Here is a 21,872-nt window from a genome sequence, read left to right on the forward strand (position 1 = left end):
TAGACACCTGCGAGCCACTATCTAATAAGACTTTACACGGGCTCCCATTCACCTTTGCAGACACAATTGGGGTGGGACCCAACAAGCCTTCAGGTAGAAAGCCATTCCACCAAGTGTTCCCCATAGCGCATGTACTAATTTCTAGGGGGCCTGTGAGGGGGTCACAGACCTCCCTCGTCCGTTTCCCGGCTCCCTTAGATCTCTGCCCTGTTCAGGATTCGTACGAAAATTGTCATCTTGCACACTATTCTGGGGGCATTCATATGACAAATGTCCCCTTCTTCCGCATCTGTAGCACCCCCTATTTATAGGCCGGACTCCTCGGCCCATTCCTCTACTTGACGTGATAGGAGTATTTGCCCCTCGTCGTATTGAATTAGCACTTTGTGAGGCTATGAACCTATCTATTTTTTCATTCTGCTCTTCCATCATTTTAAGTATTTTGGTTTCAAATGACATGGGTTCTACGGCTGGTACCACCACTTTTACTTTTTTTTACAGTGTTCTCTCGCAATTCTATCATTGTCTCCTCCAGCTTAACGTCCTTCATTAATTCATTAAAAGTCGGGGGTGGTTTCCGTATTTCCGAACACCTAATTTTTTGGGCTACAGGGTCTGATGTTAAAGCACCCCTCAGTAACTGCCTCATTCTACTCTCATCAATATCTTCTTTTTTTATTCCGTCCTTCTCCACTATTTTATATAAAAGTTTATCCAGCCTAAACAAATAGGTGCTCAATTTCTCCCTTGGCTCCTGGAATGTATGATGGAGTCTCGAGGTTAGATCACCTACATCTTCCAGTGTCCCATATGCATAGTCTGATGCTTCGAAATAAATATCTAATGTGGCATCTGGGTTACTCCTCCTAGCAGCCTGAATGACCCCCATGGCAGGTCCCCTCAAGCTTTCGACTACCCTTTGTTTTTTTATGTGATCAGGGCATTGCCACTCTTCAGTCTGCTGCACAGCCGCCTCTTTCCATGCATCATATTGTTGTTCCCCAGCAGGTATTGGTTGTATACCAGAAAAAATTCTTAACCTCCTATAGCTTCCCTCGTAATGCCATCTCTCTAATTGAGTGACTACCCGTTCCATAATGTTCTCAAACTGACTCCCACATTTTTCCTCACTATTATTTGTGTCTCCTCCACTCTCTCCCTCATTACTTCCCTTAGTAGAGCTGACTTTTTGTGTCGGCATACCGGTATCCTCTGACTCTCCTGTTCTTGGCCATATTATGCTCCATCTCCTCCCCAAATTATAATCTGCGATCATCATGACAGGGATCAGATTGGGGTCTAACTCCCTTTCATTTTCTATAAGTATGGCACATACCAATCCTAATTCTCCTCTCCATTTATCCACTATCCGAGGTTGTATGATCCCACATAATGTTCTAACTTGCTTAATTACGTGTTCGTCTGTGAATTCTGAGAAATTCCCTCCCACTGCAAAGCACCTTTTTGGATCTACCCCTTTACTCTGACACCATAGGTACAGTTCATCCCCATTAAAACATTCCATTTTCCTTTTCTTTTTACTGCTTACTGGGTATCCCTCGGATCTCAGCAGTGCCTCCAAATGTAACCCCCTTTTATAGTGGTTACAGGGTAATAGTGCCTCCACCCAAACTATTATAGGTTATTTGGGGAAACCTTGTTGATTAAGTATGTGATTGTCCTATGATCAGTGAGCAATTGTTAGTATGTGTGCACCGACATAAACATGCATACGATGCATATATATATATATATACACATATAATAATACGTATGGCTGGAATTTACCACCAGAGTCCTTTCTTCTCTTTCAGAGTGTTTCTTTCCTGGTACTTCCTTGTAATGCTGTAGGTAAGTATTACTCAATAACAACTTATACCATTTCTATACTTTATGAAGTGAAAGGATAAATAACATATGCAAATATTTTATCGTTGCTAAACAGTACCATACAAAGGGATCACAAATACATTTCCATCAAAACATCTTCAGAGTCTTTTACCTTTTCTCTGCATTTAGTTAAATATTACCTTGTGGGTAATGTCTCTATAAAATGTCCCTTTGTGGAGTTTATAATATTAAATGTGGTATTATAAATAGTCACAGATATGCTCCTCAGACGGTAAGAAAGTCTCGGTGAAACTAAGGTTCCTTTACAAGCTGGCAAGAAGGTCTTGGAGAAACTAATATTCCTTTCTTTATTATTTAACGATGCTGGCTTGAGAGCTTATAGGAATAATAATATATCCTTCTTGTAATAAACAATATTCTCCTGAGGAATTACGGGCAAAGCCAGAGTAGAAGGCTAAATGTTAGTCGTGTACTTCACTTTATCCTAAGCAGCTAGAGTATTATACTTAAATATAGAGTTACTCTCCCCAAGCGCTGTGCCATAAAACTCCTAGCATCAGTAGTGTCAGCTGCAGCTGGAAGTATAACCAAATAACTATGGTTAAATTATTATTAAGCTTCCTCCCAATATTAGTGGTGCTTACACCTTTCCCTTAAGCTTAGGTCTGTAATCGTAGTTCTTTTCTTCCAATAGAGGCTCCTTAAAAGTGAAACTATGATACACTTATATTCTGCAGATTATCATACTCCTTGCGTATTTTACTGAGGCCATATAGTAAAATCAGGTGTGAATAACAATGTATACACTATCTGAGCAGCGCTACTGTTAATTTATTAAGTTCACCTGCTCTCCCCCAGCGCTGTGGTGCACAGGGCTGCTGCTGCTGCTGTTTTGTTATATTAGGTTCACCTGCACCCCCCCCAGGCGCTGTGGTGCACAGGGCTACTGCTGCTCCTGTATTATTATATTATGTTCACCTGCACGTCCAAGGAGCTGTTGTGCTCAGTGCTGCTGCGGCTTCTCAAACACTCCCCCTCCGTCTGCGATTGGCTGCTGGCCGGCCTGAGGGACCCTCCTGTGGTGAGCGCTACTGCTGCTTCCACTGCCCTGCTTATGCGGCCATTAACAGTGGGAGGTACTCCGGATCCTCCCCCGTCCTCCGAAACCCGATGTCACCAGCCCGCTCTCCTCTGACATCGCGGGTGGTCTCTGGCTCTCACCCAGCTACCCCACACTGGCACCGCTGATCGCCGACCTGAGCGCTGCTCAATCAGGTCAGTGCGATGCGGTCTCTGGAGGGGGGAACAGCAGCCTATCCTCCCGCGCTAGCGCTGCTCTATTTATCCCTTCTCTCTCTGCCGCGCGACCCCTCTCTTCCCGCTTCCCTCACGAGCTCACCTCACTGACTGCTCGTGTTGCTTCTGGCAGCTTCTTTCCCTCGCGCTCTCTATCATTACCTCACTCTATGGCTATGTGAACAAAACACCATACACTGCCCCTGCTGTGGCTTTACCCATCCCCTTACAATCTTCATATACTATACACAACAATACAATTATTTCCTACCTATATACATGTATATCACAATATGTATTAGGGACCTTAAATACACTAAGGTGCCAGACAGCACTCTCAGAGCATTCAAAGTACCCCAACTCCCATTGTGTACCTATACTAATATTCTAGCCTATTGTCAATATGGCTACATAAAAATATGTAGAAAACAAAGAGTGGGGGGAAATGTGGGAAAGGGGTCAGCCAAGACAGGGAAGGGGGAGTGGATGGGGAAATAGTCATCCAGAACTGCAAGGTGAAACAAATAGTATCGCTTCATGGGGCTAGTAAAGTCTTGGTCAGGGTACCATTGTGTTGCCAATTAGCAGGGCTTCAGAAGGGGAGCTAAGAGTGAGCTGGACAGGAAGCGATCAAAGAAGGGCATGGATAATGAAATTTGTAGGAGGCAGACTCCTTAAAGTTAAGCCGTCCAAACCAAGGAGCTCATTCAGACCTGCTCGCTAGATGCATTCCCTCGCTCCCAGCATATGCAAATCCAGCGCATGCCTAGCAAGGCAGGCGATCACACGGCAAGGCATTAGAATGCCCACTTTGTCTTGACATGCAATCACTTTGAGTATGCAGATGCCCACCAGCCATTCATAAGATGCCCACTTGCGCACGTCATCTCCTGGAAGTGCATGAAAACATTGGTACATCGAGCACCATCAGATGAGCTCGCAGCGCTTGAGGTTCACTATACCTTGCTGCAAGCACTGCGATCACTTCAGTGTGAAATCCAACCAGGTGACGTGTACTATGACACTGCCTGTTACTTATGCATGCCTCTGAAACGGCGTTGAAACACTCATACACGCCTGCGTTCATACCTCCACTCCATCGTTTCTACTGGCCTGCCCCTGACTAGCTGCGTGGTCAGACGCTACCGGGTGCGGTGGCGGGTGACAAGCTGAGTATTATCCTCAGGGCCCTAATGACCTCCAAGCAATCCCCCATATCGGAGTTCCAGCGGCGACTGTCATGGGCGCAGCAATATTGTCTGTCTCACCTGACTGGAACCTCCGCCAATGGTAGCCTTGTCACCTCTCTGCTGACTCTCTCCTCCAATGGACAGCTACCTAAGGGTATAAAACAGGACTCCAGGAAACAGGAAGTTGCCTGAACAACTTCTCTTCTCCAGTATCTGCTAGTTTCGGATCGCTGTTCCAGGCTCCACGCTGTTGTATCCTCAGGACGCTTCACCAGTCTCTGTGATATTTAACTTCAGTCACTACTGTTATTCTCCAGTGATATTCAACATCGGTCACTACCGATATTCTTCAGTGATATTCAACATAAGTCACTTCAGTGATATTCAATATCAGTCACTACCAGTGGAATTCAACATTGGTCACTACCTATATTTTTCAGTGATATTCAACATCGGTCACTACCAGCGATATTCAACATCGGTCACTACCAGCGATATTCAACATCGGTCACTACCAATATTCTACAGTGATATTCTACATCGGTCTCTATCAATATACTTCTCTATTAATAACATCAGTGATTACCGATATTCACCATTGATAATCTCCAGCCACTCAGTTGTCTCTTCTTATCTCTCTGTCAGTTGCTAATTCCGGGGTGTCTGATCAGGGGGCCGCGACCTGCTCAGCTAAACCCATATCCCAATTGGAGGGGTCACTGGTGAAAACCACCAATGAGAGACTCTGCTCCTCTGGTCAGGTCTTGTCAACACGATGAGGAAGTCGTATGTACTTCCTCCTCATCTACTGCTGCCTCCCCACCAAGTCACCCCGACTCCCAGTCCTCTGACTGGAAACCTCAAGGGCCAGCTCATGACACAGTTTGAGTTATATTTCCTGTCACAACTGCTTTTTTTCCCCCAGTTTGTGAAATCGCAGGTTAATATAACTGCCCATTTATAATTTCAAAATAAAGAATGGGTATTTGGAGCTATTTCAGATTTAAAAAAATGTTGCTTTTGCTGCAGTTTTCATTTCCAGCAGTTTCTCTTTTAAAATATAAGAAAAAACATGAAAACTAGTGGTTTTAAAAAAACGCAGTGTAATAAATACTCACCTCTATATAAAACATGCATAGTATGTTGCTACTATATAAAAAATGTTAATTAACAAAAACAAACAGTAACTTACAAGCAAGAGGAAGTCTATTACTCCTGTCCTTTATTGACATTAAAAAAACACCTTCACCTTAATTAAAGTTGAATACTGCAATACATTTAATTAGAAAAACTTACAGAAGTTTAGTATGTTTGTGTCTTGTTTTCATACTACAACACACTCTGGCCTAATGCTGACTAATGCTGGCCACACACAGACTGATCCTGCCCTTAAGCCTATGAGACAGACAGGAGCAATGTGGCATCACAGGATCCTGTTACAGTTAGTAATATGGGATGCAGTCATATTGCCGGCAGACGGGAATATGCCAACGCTGATAACCCAAAGGAGAACAGGATACCGATTTCGGCATCTCGAACCACTGGAATCCTGATCTGTCCCCGGGGAAGAGGGGGTTAGATTTAGCCACCCCCAGGGACAGATTAGGGGTAGGCACTCACCGGCAGGGTCGGCTTTTGGGGTCCGGTCCGGTCGAACAGGGGCGCCACCCCATAGAGGGCGCACCCCCTCCCAACATCCCAATTTCAGTGGGACAGTACTGTCCCGCTGTTCCACTCGTGGGCTGAAGTGTCCCACGCAGGGGCAGAACCATGGGAGACAATGGAGGTGCCTGCCGCCGGGCACCAGCACTGAAGGGGCATCTCCTCCATCACCCACAATATATTCACTCCACTTTGGGCTGTAAATATGGGAGACAGGGGGGCACTAAATGATAACTTGCCTCCAGACGTCTGGGATGAATTTACGCCACTGGTCCCACAGGTGGTCAAATCGGGAGGTTGGGCACCCCCACTGCTGCAGCTGTGCGGCGGTGGCAGACCCCGGAGTAGCTGAATGGATGCTGCGCGCGGCATCCATTCAGTGCCAGGAGAGGGCTGGGGAAGCCCAGCTAGTGACGGAGTGCTGGGCTCTCCCCCAGCCTGATGTTACATGTGAGGCGTGCCATGCGGGCACGCCTACAAATAACGTCAGCTAAGGGGCGTGGCCTATGGTAGTTAGGCCATGCCTCCATTTTCGTAGAGGCGTTTTACATAGAGCCGGCACAGGATGCGGCTACCCCTGGAGCTGACCCTGCCCCCCGGTGAGGGTTAGAGTTAGGCTAGGGGAAGGGGCAGAGGCAGGCTGGGCTGGGGGGCCAGGTGCCAACTGCCCCCTGGGCCGGTATACCATTAGGCATTTTGGGCCGCACAAGCCAGAAGGCTCAATTGGAATGCATGACTAGCATTCTCTGCCTGCCTCCCGGCCGCTGTGACTCCTGTCAATTCTCCACTGTTCACTGCACTGTGCTAGAAGCGTTGATTGGTGGATGGTGCTGGCCATCCACCAATCACAGTTGTGGGAGTATCTAACACTGATTGTGGATGGCCGGAGCTATTCACCAATCAGGGAAAACTGCAGTGAAGCGCGCTCGCACAGAGAGCTGCTGAGCTGCCAGAGAATTAATACTGAAGTGAGTTTACAGTGCAGCCAGCACTGTAGACTCACTTCAGTGTGTTCGGTCTCTTGCAAGGGGCACAGCGTGGGCGGAGCAGATGGAGCTCATGCTCCAGAGCTGGTACCGTTATATAACAAACTGCCGAGATCGTGATGAGGGCACTGCCGGGACTCGGGAGTACCCATGCACTGTGCACAGGCTGGGCCCCCTGACACCTGCATCTCTGGCTGCATTAGTACTGGAAGCACGGTAAGCAGTGCGCACCCTCCTCCCTGCTGCATTCATATTGACACGCTCTGTGCAGTGTCCTCTGTGTAGTGTTACTGTCTTTTAGTGTTATTTTTTAGCCATGTTGGTCTCTAATCTTTGTGTTTTTGCCCTGAGTTCTGTTATGTTTTAATGTATTAGTGCATTCAGGGCTCCCAGTCCCACCTTCACACACTGCCCCTAGACTGGTATGGATAGATACCCTTCTGTTTCTGTACCATGGCGTCATCAGTTACTGTCCAGCATCATTCCCTACCATCCACGTGGGCATTGAGGGGGAATACAATCTTGTGACGAGCGCAGCGAGCCACTGAGCCCAAAGCGTGGCAAGCGAAGCAAGCCTGCAAGGGGACAATTGTCTTCTGTTGGTGGACTGTAAGGGCAGAAAACCGCACTTCCGCCCTCAATACACTTCACTTCCAGGTACAGAAACAGAAGGGGAGTTATACACTACTATTTCATAATTCAGCCCACGTCACCCTTAGGCCCAGTGTTGCCCCCTCAGTCTACCCACATAGCACCTTCAGGGTAATGTCTCACCTGTTAAAACTGAACATGCCCCAGTGGGCTCCTAGTGCCCCAGTTTGACACTGCCTCTGCTAAATTTCTGTCACCTCAACTTGCCTCCACACGTGGCTATGCCAGACACACCGGTATTATGGGGGGCGCCATAACATGCGCTTGCTCCAGACGCCACAGCTCTACGCTACACCTCTGAGAGCAGGCGCTATCGCAGTGGTGCAGTCACTGATTTTGTGTGTGTGTGTGCCGGTCCATAAAGAAGCAAAAGAGCTGTCATAGCAGCAGGCTTTGTAAGCGGCTCCTATGCCATAGGCTACCATGGACCTACTGTGCCATAGGCATATTGTGTCATCATAGTTACTTGTACAAAGGTGGACCAGCACACGGTGCATTATAACTTAGTAATTTGGACAATAAACCACTTAGCTTTATAGTTTTGTAAAGTTCATAATAGTGTTCTTTTAATTGAGCATTTTGCTAGAATATTTGTTGCCTACTGTATAAGAAGCAAAAGTTGATACAATGATACTGGGCCTGAGTCAGAGATGTACACTATGCCGATATTAACGCAGTTGAGTCATTGATTGTGCATGTGCCAAGGTAGCTCTGCGCTGCCACTCACAGTGAGGTCTCCTTCAAGTGATCGACAGTCAGGGAATGGCGGCAAAAAAACAAAACGCTTTTTGGGGTATGTCATAGTGTGCGTCTGCGATCCTGTATGCAGATAAAGTTGTTCTGACAGCTCAGTCCAGGTGACGATATGGCAATTCAGACGGGCAATTTTATCGTATGATCTGCAACGGCTACAGCATTAGCATATTAGCGCTGAGATGGAAAGGTACATGCTTCCGCCCACTACACTGACACTGCTCACAGGCAGTCAGTGTCAGTGTAGGACAGCCCCTAAAGCCAGTCGCAATATGAGGGAAGGAAACGAACGAGAGTAAGTGCCCAGTCTGTGTTGTAAAAAATAAAAATTTGTGTAGAGCCCCATTTCCCCATCATTCTTATCATGTCCGCTTACTACAGTTTATTATTAGGTTAGGCTCACATAAAAATACACTGTAGTAAGCAGACATGATAAGAATGAAGCCGTCAGTGTATGTGGTTACTGTTTCCTGTCTCAGAGCAGTGGGGGCCACGTAGGGAAGGTGGTTTGGACGAAGCGTGAGTTCCGGGCCCCGAACAGATCAGAGGGCACTGGCTGCAGGCGGCTGGAGTCAGACTCTGGCAGCTGTTCAATCGCTGACAGACTGCCGGGTGCTGGCTCCATGTGCACTGCTTCTGGCAGCCAGGGCTCACTGATCTACTCCTCTGGAAGCGCAGGTAGCCATAATGGTGCCGGAGCCATGTAAGGGGGAGGGGCGCGAGGTGGCCAGCGGGCCGGCAGCGCGAAAGCGGGGGGACGGACTAGGGGGCCCGTCCCTATTTTAACACCTGGAGAGAGTTTCTGGCCAGTGAGGGCAGGGCAGACAGGTTAGGAGGGGAAGAAATCAGGGCGGTATAAAAGAAGGGAGGAGGGGAAGGGGCAGAGTACTTGCAGCAAGAAGTTACCCACCCACCCAGCGCGAAGGTGAGTTGCGGGGAGGCAACAGGGTAATTGTAAGGATTTTGGGGACCGTTGCTTTTTCATAGGTGAAAGTACAGGTTTGGTGGAGTACAATATAAAAATATATATATATATATATATATATATATATATATATATATATATATATATATATATAATGAGGAAAAAAAAAATATATAAATTAAAAAAAAAAAAAAAAAAAGAGAAAAGTTAAAGGTATGGCAAAAGAAAGGAAGAGCTATAAGGCTGAGGCAGTGGCCAGGTCAGCCAATGTCACAGTCATTGTAAGGTCATGTGGTGGGAGGAGATGGTGAGCAAGGTATGTAGGGGGATTTCAGAGGGCCAGGCATACTCGACAGTAAATAGGGCGCACACCTGGCGCCAGCTGGAGACGGCTGGGCCATACGGGAGGCGTGCCAAGCAAAAGTGGGTATGCGCATGGTAGCTGGTCCCCAGGTTGAGAAAGGGGGTGCGGGTTGCTGCGGCCTCCAAGGTGGGGCCGAGCACGCCCCCCGTGAGAAGGGGTTGCAGTTTGTTGCGGCGTAAAAGGTTGGGCCCAACACGCCCCCCATGGAGTTGAAAGGGGGTGCGATTTGTCGCGGCCTACAAGGTTGGGCCGGTCAGGCCCCCCGTGCCTTCGTAGGCCTTGCTCATCAAATCTTCATGTCCACTGATCTCTGTTGTTGTGTTTTTAAGTGTGCTGTGATTTAATAAAACTGTGACCGTTTGCCCAAAAACAAATGTTTGGTCTAAGTTATTGCGTAGCGCAAGGTAAAAGCGGGGCCACCGGTTAGTCGGCTTCTCCCCCTTATGCTCTTCCACACTGCCACAGCTAGGAATAGGCGCCCTGCCTGGATCCTAGCAGCGGAAGCGGACTGGGCTGGTGTGCATGTGCTGCAGCAAGCGGGGGAGGGGGGCAGGGGGTACGGCCACGAGCAGGGGATGGCAATAGAGCACGCAGGGGGGGTTTCTGAGTACCTAGAACCCCCCCCCCCTGCCAGGCCAATCCATCCCCGCAGCGCACAAATATTACTTGTTTCTTAAAGTGAGACAGAAAGCTTTGTCTCTGTCTCATCAGGCCGATGAGGTCTGTGAGCTCCGAATGGGCAGCTCCTGCGTGGCTATAGAGATGGCTGAGCACTGGCAGTACACGGGAGCTGCTGCAGCTCCTCCCTGACAGCTCCCATGTGCCAGTGATGTTACTCACTGCCCTCCTCCTTATCTGCTCGAGTCCGGACAGCATGCTATTTAATTTAATTTAGCACTGCCACAAACATCAAGGGTACCTGCAATTTATTTTTATACCATGGGTGGGGGGAGATCGTCTGTAGTCAGAGTGTGTGTAATCTCCATTTGCTAGGTGTCAGTGTGTAATGTGCTCTGAGTGTCTGTGTGTAATGTGCTCTGAGTGTCTGTGTGTGTGTAATGTACAGTGTAAGTGTCTGTGTGTAATGTGCTCTGAGTGTCTGTGTGTGTGTAATGTGCAGTGTAAGTGTCTGTGTGTGTAATGTACAGTGTAAGTGTCTGTGTGTAATGTGCTCTGAGTGTCTGTGTGTGTAATGTGCAGCGTAAGTGTCTGTGTGTGTGTAATGTACAGTGTAAGTGTCTGTGTGTAATGTGCTCTGAGTGTCTGTGTGTGTGTAATGTGCAGTGTAAGTGTCTGTGTGTAATGTGTAGTGTGTGTAATGTGCAATGTAAGTGCCTGTGTGTATTGTGCAGTGTAAATGTCTGTGTGTAATGTGCAGTATAAGTGTCTGTGTGTAATGTGCAGTATAAGTGTATGTGTGTAATGTGCAGTGTGTGTAATGTGCAATGTAAGTGCCTGTGTGTAATGTGCAGTATAAGTGTATGTGTGTAATGTGCAGTATAAGTGTAAGTGTATGTGTGTAATGTGCAGTGTGTGTAATGTGCAATGTAAGTGCCTGTATGTAATGTGCAGTGTGTGTATGTGTGTAATGTGCAGTGTAAGTGTCTGTAATATGCTCTGAGTGTCTGTGTGCAGAATCCCTCCCTTACAAATCCTGCGTTTGTCCCTGGATGGAGGGGCTGCGACCGCGACTGGGGGAGGGGCTGGTGTCACCGGCGTTAACCTACTAATTGAAGTGATGCAGTGAGCTGTAAGGGAGTTCCCTATAGCTCAATCACACTAATGAAAAGAGGGGAGCTGAGGAAGAGAAAATGAAGAGGGAAGTCGATTTGCCACCTTTTTATTATAATTATTATTAACACTCAGAGGACCTGATTTCTGAACAGGTAGCATCTGAAATTTTAGTTTATTTTTCACTTTTCAAGCTGAACTCCCCACATACCCACCTCCAGTCCTCTACTGCCTACCAGCAAGCATCCTTGTCCTTCTCCCTGCCCCTATCCAGTCCTCTCCCACTTACCTCCTCACTGCCTAATACCTGCCTCTAGTCCTTTCCTTCCTACCAGCAAGCCTCCTTGTCCTTCTCCGTGCCCCTATCCAGTCGTCTCCCACCTACCTCCTCACTGCCTAATACTTGCCTCTAGCCCTCTCCTGCCTACCTGCTCGTCTCATCACCTGCCTCTAGTCCTTTGCCAGCTAATAGCATGCCTCCTCACCTGTCTCTTCGTCCACCTTCTCCCCTCGACGACCTACACCCCTGCCTCCCTGTCTGTCTCCACTCCTTTCCCAACTCTCCGCCTTTGCCTGTAATTCCTTATGACAAGTGACCTCTGCAGCTGCTGCTGGCACTGGATTGCATAAAAATATATCCCTATCCCTCCACTATTTTAATTTATGGACTGTGCCCACAATAGTGGTGTCCCTTATACAATGCAGTCTGTGGGCATTGTATAAAGGGTACTACTACTGTGGGCACTGTATAAGGGGCACTACTACTGTGGACATTGCATTGTGGGCACTACTATTGTGTGGCATAATTTGTATATGGGGTACTACGGTGATACACTACAGACACAGATAAAAAAAAGTGTGCGTCTTTTTGGTGCACCCTCTTTTGAGTGGTCATGTCCCCTTTTCCAGTGCATGCATAAGTATAACCCAACATTTTCCATACCCCCATTTCAAAATTCCCACTTCGACCACTGATTAGCGTACATATCTGAATCAGGTGCACTGTTAGCAGTGTACTATAAAGACGAGGTACTATAAACAGCATTACACAATGCCAGTCTGATTATTACTTCTTAGGGGTTACCAGCTTTTTATTTATTATTTCTGATTTTTTTTTTTTTGTGTGTGAAACCAAGCATTAATAACAGAAAAACTCATATATATAAGTCTTGTCATCACCCATAATGAGCATTCCCCCTTGTCACGTCAACCCCTAGCGTGTGAGCAAAAGCAGGGTAGGTCAGTGATTTCACTATTACATGTAAAGCAGAAAACCTCTCTGACCTGCAATAGGTTCAAAAAGAACATATGGTCGGGGGGCCCCGCATAAATGCTTACAGAGGCTTGCTGGCTCGGATGGCAGGATGCCATCTATACTTGCCAGGGCCACTTGCATTCATTTGCCCCCCCCAGGCTGAAAGTTGCCAGCCAGCCCCTGGGAAGGGGGTTAGGGTTAAGCACCACCAAGGGAGGGTTAGGGGGGGGGGGGTGAGGTTAGGGTACTTACCTACCGTTTTCGGGATTCTGCACCATGCAAGTTTCCAGTATCGGGAATTCAGCCGCCGGCATATCTTACCGAGTCCCGTAATATAACTGAACACACATGCTGATGCTGAATATAAATCTGACACATGCTGTGATATTGGGCCTAATATCACTGCTGATATTGCAGTGCATATGGCCAGCTGAAGCCATTCATTATATAGACAACAGCGACACCAAACTAGCAAGCATAAACATAGGGCCTGATTCAGAGATGTATGCAGCTATGCCGATGTTTTTCACAGATGAGCGAATATCGTCCATCTGTGCATTCGTCTAAGGCATACTGCCCGTGCGTCAAGGTCCATTACCGTAGTCGCTCGCAGCTTGTATTTATGCACAGTGCGACTGACAGTGAGGGAGCATTTGGGGGTAGTAACGGGGAGTGTCGGCTAAAAAAGCATGCATGATGTGACCATTTCAGGGGCGTGTCACATCCAGCATCTACAATCCTGTATTCAGTAAACATGGATCCGGCGTTTCAGTTCCCGCGGCCATAGAGTTACTCAGGACTGCTAACATCGAATGATCTGTGACCAATGCTGCATCTTTGTACACAGATGCTTGGATTTGCTAAGATGCCAGTGGGCGTCTCATTACATATCTTGGCGACTGCGACATTTGCAAATTTTCGCACAACAGCTGCGTACAGGATCACAGCTGTAGTGGCAATAGCGTGCATCTCTGAATCAGGTCCATATTAACTAATATAATCATACTTGCTTACATTTGGAAAAGCTTTTCAGGGAGATTGGGAAAGCAGCACCTATGAGCACGCGTTACTGCAACATCTGAGGGGCATGACAAAAATGTAACTTCCATCCTAATGTAAACCAGCCCCAAAGCAGTTAGTAAGATCTATATGTTGATGAAAACACACTGATACTTTTCAGATAATGCATGTAGCCAGAGCCGTAGCTAGGGTAGTGCGGCCGGTGCCATCGCACAGGGCACCACAGGTCAGGGGGCACTGTTTGGGCCTGTCAAATTTCTGTTCATTATCATTCTTGCTTGTAGAGTCCTCTTATTTCATCCCCAGCATCTCCTGGCCTCTCCTATCTCTTCCCTGGCCCTTCCCCATGAAGCCATGGCCCTTTCTTGGGTGCATTATGTCCCTTTGAAAAATGAGGGGGGCGCCAATGCTCTTTCTGGCACAGGGCACCAAAAAGTCTAATTACGGCTCTGCATGTAGCCATAGGGATCATTGTATACCCATTGCAGGCAGGGGCACCAAGAGGGGGGGGAGCGGGTACACTTTATCCAGGCCCGGGCTTCCAGAGGGTCCGGCGCCGCCCCCCCTTCCCTCCTCCCGCAGCAGCCCAGCACGTGAGAGATTGCTAGCAGCCACAGCAATCTCATCTGCCTGAGGGGGGGGGAGCGATCACACTGATCGCGCCCCTTTCTGGCTTTGCGCCGGGCTGAGGGGCTCACAGCGCCCCCTCCCCGGAGCGCAGCGGCGCTGCAAAAATATATTTTTTCTTCTTCAAGGGGGTGTGGCCACGCCTCCCACGATTAGGCCACGCCCCCTCTTTACAGGGGCACGGAGGCGCTCTCTACGGCCATGATTGCAGGGGAATTATACTAATGATCCTGTTTGAATGTATATAGCTGATTTTTTTTTTCATATTACAACTTCATAATGGGGGTAAGGTGCAATCAGGGATATTGCTAGACTCTTCAGGGAGACAGGGAGATTGCTAAGGGTAAATTTACTAAGATTCGAGTCTGATCAAGTTTTTTTTTTTTAAATTCGATTTGCATCGTCGAAACTCAGGTGATTTTTCCATTTTTAAACCCTCAAATTTACTAAGAAGTGAGTTTAGCTGAGAGTGAGATGGCCGATGGTGAAGCAGATTGAGATTTCTCCTCCGAGTAGCAAGTTTAGATGAGATTACTCACCCGAGATTGCAGTGTTTTCTCTCTGCAAAACTCTCCTGAGCAAGCAGCCTGCACATATTAGTGAGATATGTGAAGGGTGCTTGTATGTTGTACCTATATAAAACAGGTTAAATGTTTTTAAAAAATTACGGAGGCCCCCCCCCCAAAAGACATAACCAGCCCCAGACTGCTCAGCCAGTCCTGGTTCCTAAAATTACGGGGAACAAAACCTGTAGGGTTCCCCCATGATTTAGGAACCAGCACCAGCACCTGGCTGCAGGGCCAGTCCTGGTTTTAAATATAGGGTGAATAAATGCATAGGGTTCCCCCTATATTTAAAACTAGCACCGGACCCAAACCGACAAGGGTGTAATGCCACAGCCAGGAGACCCTATCGCTGGGTCTCCATGGCTGAAGCATTCTCACCCCAAGCCGGTCAGGCCAAGCCAGGGATCTCAGGGGAAGTGGGGACCCCCAAAATGGGGTCCCCCCTCTCTTGAAACCCCCAGGATTAGGCTGAAGCCCGGGGCTCTTCCTTGCTCCCCTGGAGCGGTGGGTATGGGGCTAATAATGGTGAAAATAGTTCAAAACTATTGTATTTTACAGTGGAACTACAGGCACCAGTAGGTGGCTGGAACCCATACCTCCAATGTACCACTGTAAAATAAATAGTTTAAAAAACACAGTACACACCCACCATATACAGTACAACTTTATTCCATTCACTTACCTGCTGCCAGATGTTCAAGTCCGCTTCTCCCATAGAATCCAATGGGAGTACCTGGAAGAAAGATCCCATACTCACCTACATCCTCGCGCCACTCTCCGTAGCATCCTCGTACTTGACAAAATAACAAACTGAGTGACCCGACCAGATACTTACATTAGCGGTGTATGTGTGTGACCACATACACTGCTAACCGTCTCCTGACTGCTCAGTGTAAACTGTCAGGAGCCGGCAGCCAATGATCGGCTTCGGCTCCTGACAGTTCCGACGTGGGCTGGTCAGTCAGTTAAGAGCCGGAGCCAATCAGCGGCCGCTCTACAGTAACCTACTCTCATGCCCAGACATTAAGGACCCGCTGGCACCTGTAATTCGTCTGTAAAGTAAATATTAAAATAACCTTGGATTCGGACACCGATTGTTGTAAAATGTTATTCCAAAAAGCTCCAACACACTTCCCAAAACCACCTATTTCATACTTACCAAATCCTTGGATGGCCTCCTCTTAGTTCTATTTAGGCATCCAATGTTCTTGGTAAAAGAACAAATCGAGCTGAGCCCACCAGACTGACAGTGTACACCGTGTTGAGTGCCAACGCATGACAGGTCACTAGCGGTCACTGACGTTCTATTTAGCAGGGGACCAGCAGCATCAGCAATTTTTTTTTTACTGAACTTTGCATAACTATTTTTAGCATGTGCTTTAACTTTATCCTTAATAAAAGTGCTAAGAGCTGGATCAATGTCAGGGGCAACAATACACCTGGCGTGTCGGTTACGTTTTTGTGACTTCTTAACACGCATGTATCTTTTTTAATAAATTGGACTGGAATGCCAGCTGTCTCCTCACATCTGTGCCGGGACTCATGCGCATGTGCGGTTTATAAACAACACATGTGTTGGGGCCATTGGTAACAGTGGTAAACAAAGGATTTCTACCGGGCCGGTACACTAGGGGCCGCCGCTGCGCTCTGTAAGAAGATATCAGTGACAGCCCGGGGAGGTTCCTATGCCTGCCTCTCGGCTGTCACGGTCAGCAGTGCAAGTAAAGAAGGTGCCGGCAGACAAACAGGCACTGGGGAAACTACTCGGGTGGTCCGGGGCTGCACCGCACCACCCGTCCTAAGCCATGGCATTTACAAAGTGTGCCGAATCCTAAAGCTGCCTGGAGGCTGTTTTCTCTGCTCGTGTAAGGGGCGGAACTACCGGATACAATGGTATTGCTCCAGCCCCCAGAGGTATGTGCTGTTGACTGCCGGAAGAAGGGAAGGCATGGACGGGAGGGCGGAGGGTTAGGGGACCACCTGCTGGGACTGCATTAAATTGAGAGATCAGTGCTTTCAGGGTGGTGTATGGGCGGCGTGGCACTGATCTCAATGTAATGCAGACTCAGCAGGTGATCTCCCCCCATGTGTTCTGTGTTAGGAGTGGGGGAATCTATCTGTGGGTGAAGCACCATGTGAGGGGTGGGGGGTCCTGAGTGAGTAGGGATAGGGTCTGTGTGAGGGGGTTCTAAGAAAGGGGGAAGATTTTTGTGTAGTGAGGATCTGTATGGGTGCAGCACTGTATGTGTGTGAGGGGGTGATGTTAGTGATTAGGGAGAGCTGTGTGTGGGGGGGTTTCTGAAAGTTGGAGGCTGTGTGTGTGTGATCAGGGAGCTGAGTGAGTGAGCAGAGAATTGTATGGGGGGATATGAGTAAGTGAAGAGAGCTATGTGTGAGGAAGGGAGAGCTATAAGAGGGTGGGATGTGTGTGAGGAGGGGAGAGCTATATGAGGGGAAAGATCTGAGTGAGGGGCACGAGCTGTGGGGGGGGAGATATGTGAGGGATATATATATATAATGTTCGTATTTATATATACATTAATATGGGGCCCCAAAGCAGCATTTTCATTAATTATCAGTTCCTAGTCTCGATAATTCTAATTTCTCGTAACCAGTATTGCACGTGTGTTTATATATAAATAGAGAGTGCTGCATTGCCGCGCCCCTTCCCTCCCCCTCAGTGTTTATCCAGTAATGCCAGCGGGAGGGTGGGGGCGGTGTTTTCCGGTGATGGTGCATTCAGGCAATACCCTTTCGGGGCCAAGCTGCTAAATGGTTCACAATATGATGAAAGAAAAGCCGGGGCCACTGGCTTGTGTTTGCCCCCCAGGCTGAAAGTTGCCAGCCAGCCCCTGAGAGTGAGTGTGGCCAGTCCATGAAGAGGGTAGAATTAGCACTTAACCAACTTTAATATGTGTCATACAAAGTGTATTGTGTGTCATAATTCCAGCATATAAAGGACCAGAGATCACAGTAAGCCATTAGATACGGCAGAAGGGCCATCCTGCCTGAGCTGAATGTATTTATTTTAGATGTGGGCACCATTCCAGAGCAAGTCCGGGAGTCTGGGGGAGCAGCAGAATAATCTAGCACTGCCCTGGACATATCTGTACATATTGGGCTCTATAGCAGCACATCTATAACAGTGAATGTTTTCCAGATCTCCTAGTTGGTGCACAGGTTATTTATTACTGAATGATACACGTTAAAAGATCCACAGGTGGTCCTAATTATTTCATTTGTGATACTGTGAAGAACATGCAGCACTAGTAAAATTACCTTACTATTTCTATTGTGGTCATGGTGTGGGCTGGGGAGGGGGGTTTCCAGGCGGACGGAAACTCCCCCTGCATTTGCCTATGGGTAAGTTTTACGGGGAAGCAATCGGGAAGCCGACTGCCTAAATACCGGCAGACGGCTTCCCGACTGTCATATCCCGGCAACGGTGAAATGCCGGGCGTCTAGATGTAGACGCCCGCATTTCCCCGACGCCGGGAGATCGGCGCCCGGCATCCCGATCATAGAGATGCCGGGCGCCGCGAGCGGACAACCGCGGGGGGGGAGGGTTAGGTTTAGTGCTCCCGGGGGGGACTTAGGGTTAGGCACACCCCCGGGAGGGTTAGGCTAGGGGGAGGGAGGGTTAGGGTTAGGCACCCCCGGGGGGGACTTAGAGTTAGGCACCCCCCCGGGGGACTTAGGTTTAGGCAGCGGGGAAAGGGGTGGTTAGGATTAGGCACTTAGAGGGGGGATTAGGGTTAGGCACTTGGGGGGAATTTAGGGTTAGGCACCCCTAAGGAGGGTTAGGTTAGGTTAGTAGATACTCACCTATACACGATCGGGATTTCCAGCGCTGTCGGGCTTCCGCTGCTCGGAACTCTGCTGATGTCGGCCTGCCGCTACCGGGAATCGGCCGGCGGTATTTCATACCCATTCTGTTTTACGAAGTGTAGCCCATAGGCTACAGCAGCACAATGCCATCATCAGATTGCTTAAGCTGCGGGGACCAAACTCTGAAATGCTTTGTTTTGGGAACGGGAGGGATCGGCTCCCTCTCTCAGCACACTCCCGATAGAAGCTCATAGGCGTTACCCACCGCACCCAGCCCCTGAGTGCATCACATTCCAGGCCTTGGTGCATATGAGAAATGCAGTCAAACCCGCATTTTCGGGGTTGGACCACATTTCTACCTTTCCTGCATCCCGCCCAGAAAGTATTTTCCTGCTATGGGCAATGCAGGGAAGGAGATATGTGTGCCTGCCAGGCATCCTGGATAAGTTTTCCTCAGAGATATTTCTATTCTTCCTGATAAAATTGACTGAATGAAAAATAACTACCTGACAATTTGATAATGTCACATCAGAGACATGTTTTTCCTCAGATTCTTAGGTAAAGTTGACTTGGACTGTTTATACGGAAACTGCTTTTTTGTTCTTTACAGAAATGGATACCAGCTTATTATATGATTTTTTGTAGTCCATTCAAAACTGTAAATGGGGAGAAAGACAGTGTGACTGTCACAGCCACTGATATTGCCTCCTTCATCATCCAGCTCTGAGAGATTATATGCCACAAGTGAAGCTATAGTGAAGCTATATTCCTGCCCAACTGCTTGTGTGCATGTGACCTGTGCATGACCTAACCTGCTGGGCCTGTGCGGCCTCACTGTTATTGACGGCAGATTACACTACTCAACAAAATTGAAAATATTCTCTGCATCTGGCATGTGAGTATGTGTTTTCTCTATCATGTCACATTTATTAGATACACACAAACAAAAGCGGTAATAGCTATATCTAAAAAAAGTAACCTAAGTGAAAATTTTAATTAATCGCTAGAGAATTGAAGCATTCTTATTGTATTTATTTAATACTAATTAAATTACAGAATTGCTTAAAAACTGCAGAAACTAAACTACAAAAACGCTTAACAATCCAAATTAGCCACAATGTAATTGTTAATAAAAGATAAAATATAAAGCCACAGTGCTTTAAGGAAATAGGATGTTGATGCTTTCCTTTTGTAGTGTCTCATTGGTCTCTCTAAAAAGGAACCAGCAGTAGTCCCCCCATCATTGCAGGCTCCCAGCGTCCTTGGTAGGGATGCTCCATTGTTAGAATGTCTTGGTAAGAACGTTCCCCGTGTTCATCACTTACACTACCCAGGTTCTCAGGGAAAATGTCTAGATGGGAGTGTAAAAAGTGAATTTTAAGTGGCATTTTACAACCCATATTCTTGTAGTTGTCCTATAGTTCATTCACGATGGACATGTAGTTGGCCTTTTTTCTGTTCCCTAAGAATCTACAGACAACAGCCTTGAAGGAGGACCAAGTAGCAGACTCAATTTCCATCAATTTAGCATTGAATATTTATTCTGTAAGCAGTTTCCTTATTTGGGGGCCACCAAAAATGCCTTCTTTTAGCCTTGCTTTGCTTAACTTCGGAAACTTTTTCCTTCAGAAAACTGAATGCCTGACGTTCTTTATCCAGAGCTTTCACAACATTTTCATTATGTCCAATTTATTGTGAAGCGGAGGTAAAATTATTTTATGCAACTCAACCAATGGAGTGTACTTGACGTTTTTCTCTCCAGTAACATAGGCTTTTCTTTCTGGCCACTTATGTGTGATATAGTGATTTTTGGCCACTTATGAGTGATAAAGTGACTTTCTCTGCTGTCCCATAAACACAGAAAACAGGTACTTTGTGAATCCACCTGGCAAACCTAACAGTGCAACTACCTTTGAGTCACAACAAAGATTCCATCTATGATCTTTATAATTTATTCCCTCCAACAACACAGCCATACTTTTATAAGGTTCATGTTCACTGCATAGACCAGAGGCACTGAAGACCAGAAGCACTGAAGACCAGAGGCACTGAAGACCAGAGGCACTGAAGACCAGAGGCACTGAAGACCAGAAGCACTGAAGACCAGAAGCACTGAGGACCAGAGGCACTGAAGTAGGCTTGTTCCCATTATGGAGTAACACTGCTTGTAGACATCTCTTCATGAAATCAATAAACAGTCACCACTCACTAGTATTGTGTAGAGCACCAAACTCAATCATTAAACTGTTAACATCAGTACACACATTGAATTTTTCTTTTAAAAAATGTGGCCAAAGAAAAGTTTCTTGTTCTAAATCTTGATATTGTCGTACCTTGAGCTAAAAGGTTCCACTGTTGCAGCCTAGTACCGAAAAGTTTGGCTTGTTGTTTTGACAGTTTTAAGTCACAAACCAATCATTTAATTCTTCCTGTTCTATGCTGTGAGGTGATTTGTCTTGAGTTTTGGGGTGAAACTCTGCTGTAATTTCTTTATCTTTGACTCCCTTTCCTCCAATGTACCCGAATCATTAGTATACACACAAGGTACATGAACAGGCAGCCCTTCGCATGAGGCACAGGTGTTAGGGCTGAAAACACTGCGGGATATTTGATAGTTTGCTTAGTTCTACTGGAATGCTGAGTATTACTAGCCAGACAAATATAACAGTCAGTAGAGTGGTCTTTAGGCTCACGTCATACCATTGGGACAGCAAACAGCATCATACAGCGATTTCATTTCAACCATTTCAACCATTACTGATGATGATAACTGCATGAGGCTGCATATCATAAAGTGTACAATACTGCATATGGTCATGTGTACTCCTATCTTACTTACAACTCTACATCAGCCCCTAAATATCTAACCAAAGGGGTGTCTTATGTACACAACAGCAGTTTTAAATTTAGCACTGTTAATATCACAATGTGTTTCTCTTCTCTTTCTTTCTTTTGTCACAATGTATGTCTTTTTCTTTTTGCCAGAGCTTTATTTGTAATTGGTGTGTGAACAGCACTCTTGTTTGTGATTTATACCCCTTTTACACTAATGTCTCGGGCCTGACGTGGTATTTGGAACATGGTTCCAATCTGGGTCAGACCTGGGACAGACCCTGTTCCCACTACTGCACCGATATGGGCTATTTCCAGGTCAGCACCATTCACAC

At 47.1% G+C, this 21,872-nt stretch overlaps 1 protein-coding gene across 1 annotated transcript; it reads right to left on the reverse strand.

Annotated features, from left to right (window-relative positions):
- Window positions 1-448: 448 nt before the first annotated feature.
- Window positions 449-889, reverse strand: LOC148454923 (paraneoplastic antigen Ma1 homolog). Its single transcript, XM_088460116.1, has one exon. It carries the CDS (start codon window positions 887-889, stop codon window positions 449-451), a length of 441 nt encoding a protein of 146 aa, XP_088316242.1.
- Between the last annotated feature and the right edge of the window lie 20,983 nt (window positions 890-21,872).

Source organism: Taudactylus pleione, unplaced genomic scaffold (genome assembly GCF_031769625.1).
Source record: "Taudactylus pleione unplaced genomic scaffold, aTauple2 ptg000967l, whole genome shotgun sequence".
NCBI lineage: Eukaryota > Metazoa > Chordata > Amphibia > Anura > Myobatrachidae > Taudactylus > Taudactylus pleione.

Bases quoted from the DNA above. Each gene is read 5' to 3' on its own strand.
- LOC148454923 (XM_088460116.1), bottom strand. From the start codon at position 889: ATGGGGGTCATTCAGGCTGCTAGGAGGAGTAACCCAGATGCCACATTA.